We start from the raw sequence: 3,710 nt of genomic DNA on the forward strand, positions 1-3,710 counted from the left end.
TCGTAATATATGACATTTGTCAGATTTAATACATTGTTGTTTTATTTGACACTGGGCGTGGCATAGTTGCTCATAATTTCTCCATTTAAGATTAATTTGGAGAATATTTAAGAAGAAAATGTCTGTTTTTTTAGGAGGAAAAATTTTGAACGAGATTCGAGAGATAGTGAATGACGATTTCTTTATATGAATGTGTCACTGAATTATAATTATTATTTTTAATCTTGATTTTTTTAAAAAATTGATTATCTTCTATCTTTGGCATCAAACCGTAAGCACAGGACCTTGATGCTATAAATATGAGCCACGTTGAGAGGGCTAGCGACGTACGATGACAGGTTATTAAGCAGAGTTGGACTAAAATAGTTTCGAGGCCAAAGAGAGGCACAGCGAAATTGCTGTGGCAATGATGAGGGAGAGCGACAAAGTGGGCGCAGCATGAGCACGTGGGCGTCGCCTTTCTGACTTTCTCTCATTGCCTGCACGCTGTAACGGTGGCTCAGCAGCCCCTCCGCAGAGCTCAAATATCAACCCTCTGCAAAATGAAAAAGTAGATCCCAGTTGAGAAATGATTGGAAGGAACTCGTGAGTACCAAAAGGGAAAAATAACCTTAAAATCATCAGGTGGGTGCCGTATTTTATCGTATCTTACCTAAATACGGGACATGTTGATGTATATGTGTTTTTTTTTTGTTTTTGTTTTTTTTCAAATCTGTAGCAGTTCTTTGGGAGTAAAAAGGACGATTCTTTTTGCATGTCCATTTCAAGTTTGGTAGAGAATTTGACCCGTGTAAAAGGGTTAGTACAGTGCTTTAATTTTCTTGGAGTGCTTCTTAATTCTTGGAAATTTGCTCGTCTTCAACCTCAAGTTTGCTCGAGGTTTATTTGGATTTTTTTGTTTTCCATTTATTTTTCCAAGAATTGAGAAATTAACTCAATCTCCGACAAAGAGATTTTGTTTTGCAGCTGGAGGTGACCATTTTTGTGTTATTGGTGGTGTAGAGCAGTGAAATTTTCAGAAATTTTTTGTTTGATTCTAAAATGGTGTTGCCTTTTCTGGTAAATTCTACAGTTTTAGTATCAAAATAGAAGGTTCAGAGGATGAAGTTTATGAAGCTTGGATCTCGCCCCGACACTTTCTATGCCACAGAGTCTGTTAGGTAGTTTCGAATTTCAACTTTTTTTTTTCTTTTCTGTTGTGTTTTATATCTGGCTCTCAGTTTCCATGAAGAAATTTTGTACATGATTATTTGTGTTAATTTGTTTGATTACAAAAAGTTAGAATATTCAGGTCTGTATCGTCTGAGGTTTCCAGTGATCTTATCATTCAAGTCAAGGGAAGCAGATACTTACTTCACAAGGTAAATTCAAATTCCAACACAATATTTTTTTTTAATGTTTTCAACTGATTACAATATGATTATAAGATGCAAGAAATTTGATAAGTTTGAGATTTTTATTGCACAGTTTCCACTTTTGTCGAAGAGTTTGAGGTTGCAGAGACTGTGCTTAGAAAGCCCTGAAGCTTCCCAGATCCAAATAGTCCAAGTCCCTGAATTCCCAGCAGGACTGGATGAATTTGAAGTCTGCGCAAAATTCTGCTATGGCATAACAGTAACTCTCAGTGCTTATAACCTCGTATCGGTCCGATGTGCGGCCGAGTATCTTCAAATGACAGAAGATGTCGAAAAGGGTAATTTGATATGCAAGATTGAAGTGTTCTTCAATTCTTGTATCCTCCATGGTTGGAGGGACTCAATTGTAACTTTGCAAACTACCAAAGCCTTCCCTTTGTTGTCAGAGGATCTTGGTATTACTGATAGATGTATTGGATCCATTGCCTCTAAAGTTTTAACCAATCCCACAAAGGTGAACTTATCACATAGTTATTCAAGAAAGGAGAGGGACGACGTATCGTGCAATGGATCCGAGTGCCGTATGAATAAAGCTGCGGGTAGTAATAAAGGATGGTGGGGGGAAGACGTGGCGGAATTAGGGATAGATCTTTATTGGAGAACTATGATTGCCATTAAAGCTGGTGGGAAGGTTCCTTCAAACCTTATTGGTGATGCGTTGCGAATTTATGCATCACGATGGCTACCTAACGTTCCGAAATTCATGGACATGGAAAAGGAGGCCGGATCCAATCGCGGGTTGGGTTCGAATGGAGAGAAAACTTCGAAATCTAGGCTGCTCTTAGAATCAATGGTTAGCTTACTACCAGCTGAGAAAGGTGCGGCTTCTTGCAGCTTTCTGTTGAAATTATTGAAGGCTGCTAATATTTTGAAAGCTTCTTCCTCTACTAAAATGGAACTTGAAAAAAGGATTGGTATTCAGTTGGATGAAGCGACGGTTGGAGATTTGTTAATACCTAGTTTATCGTCCAAAGATAACCTGGTATACGACGTGGATATTGTTTTGAACATATTAGAACAGTTCACGTTACAAGGGACGAGTCCCCCAATAAGCCCTCCGAGAATCAAGAAAGATTTTGAAAGGCGGAGGTCTCGATCTGCTGAGAACCTCGACTTCGAGTTTCAAGAAAATAGGCGATCATTTTCTGCATCACACAGCTCAAAACTTAAGGTGGGAAAGCTTGTGGATAAGTATCTTCAAGAAATCGCCCGCGACAAGAATTTGCCTATGTCGAAGTTCATTTCCCTTGCGGAAGCCATTCCAGATTTCTCCAGGCTTGCACACGATGATCTGTACAAAGCCATTGACATTTATTTAAAGGTAGATCATAGAAATATATTTATTTTTGTCCAAAAAAGAGCACTTCTATATGGATTTTCAATAGGTACATCCGGAACTAGATAAGAGCGAACGTAAGAGCTTATGCCGAATATTGGACTGCAAAAAGCTATCCGTGGAAGCTTGTATGCATGCTGCACAAAATGAAATGCTCCCATTAAGAGTTGTAGTGCAAGTTCTCTTCTTTGAGCAAGCTCGAACAGCACAGAATGGCGGCCAAACGGCTGAGTTACCGAGCGAAATCAAGGCCTTATTAGCAGCCCACAAGAATACCTTAAAGAACGCTGCTTCTTTTAGCACCATCATACCAGGCGAAGATCAGTTGAGTGTATCAGGCCAGAAATTGCCATACTCAAATCTTTCTACTCAGAAAATGAAACCGGTCGAAGAGAATAACTCAATCGTCAACTTCCCAGATGGAGTCGAAATATCTTCGAAACTCAACTCCTTGAGCATGGTTCCTGACAGGCCTAAGAGAATGTTCAACAAGTTGTGGCCAATCAACAGAAGTGCAAGTGAAAAGAACTGAAAAATCTTGTTTAGTTTTTCTTGTTTGTGTTTGGTTCTTTATCCGCCAGAGTAAATTGTACTCTGACTTTATTGAGCTCTTTTCTCCATATCCTAATTCTTAAAGCTTAATCACTAGGAAAATCAAATTCCCAGTGAATTGTTGGTGTAATCTATGCTAATAATGATAAGGATGCATGTTTCTACAAGAGAGAATTATAATGCAGCATCCTCTTTTCGAACCAAGGCTGGTCAAATCGTGATATTTGACGTTTGAGCTATTGTATGATTGAAAAACTTGAATAATGACTCACGCGATTGTTAAATAAAGTTCAAACTCGAGTTTTAATTTAAGTCGTCAGTTAGGATTCTTTATATACATATTTAAAACAAATTTGATCAAGTTCAAACAAGAAAAATGACCAACATTTTATTAGTTCAACCCCAAT

General features: G+C 38.3%; 1 protein-coding gene across 6 annotated transcripts; it reads left to right on the forward strand.

Annotated features, from left to right (window-relative positions):
* The first annotated feature begins 266 nt into the window (after nucleotides 1-266).
* LOC140837122 (BTB/POZ domain-containing protein At1g67900-like) lies at nucleotides 267-3,470 on the forward strand. 6 transcript variants are annotated; one of them, XM_073203143.1, is made up of 6 exons: nucleotides 267-624; nucleotides 719-798; nucleotides 1,073-1,160; nucleotides 1,292-1,361; nucleotides 1,468-2,736; nucleotides 2,801-3,470. In XM_073203143.1, the coding sequence occupies exons 3-6, from the start codon at nucleotides 1,102-1,104 to the stop codon at nucleotides 3,281-3,283; spliced, it is 1,881 nt and encodes a 626-aa protein (XP_073059244.1). In that variant the 5' UTR covers nucleotides 267-624; nucleotides 719-798; nucleotides 1,073-1,101; the 3' UTR covers nucleotides 3,284-3,470. The 6 variants fall into 6 exon arrangements, with proteins under 6 accessions (XP_073059244.1, XP_073059246.1, XP_073059243.1 ...); XM_073203145.1 differs by having other exon boundaries at nucleotides 722-798; XM_073203142.1 differs by lacking the exon at nucleotides 719-798.
* Nucleotides 3,471-3,710: the final 240 nt, after the last annotated feature.

This window comes from Primulina eburnea, chromosome 7, assembly GCF_022965805.1.
Source record: "Primulina eburnea isolate SZY01 chromosome 7, ASM2296580v1, whole genome shotgun sequence".
In the NCBI taxonomy this organism is placed as follows: domain Eukaryota; kingdom Viridiplantae; phylum Streptophyta; class Magnoliopsida; order Lamiales; family Gesneriaceae; genus Primulina; species Primulina eburnea.

Excerpts from the sequence above, each read along its gene's own strand:
- LOC140837122 (XM_073203143.1), top strand. The coding sequence starts at position 1,102 with ATGAAGTTTATGAAGCTTGGATCTCGCCCCGACACTTTCTATGCCACA. Across the intron at positions 1,362-1,467 it reads GCAGATACTTACTTCACAAG|TTTCCACTTTTGTCGAAGAG; the intron begins GTAAATTCAAAT and ends TTTATTGCACAG. Across the intron at positions 2,737-2,800 it reads CCATTGACATTTATTTAAAG|GTACATCCGGAACTAGATAA; the intron begins GTAGATCATAGA and ends GATTTTCAATAG.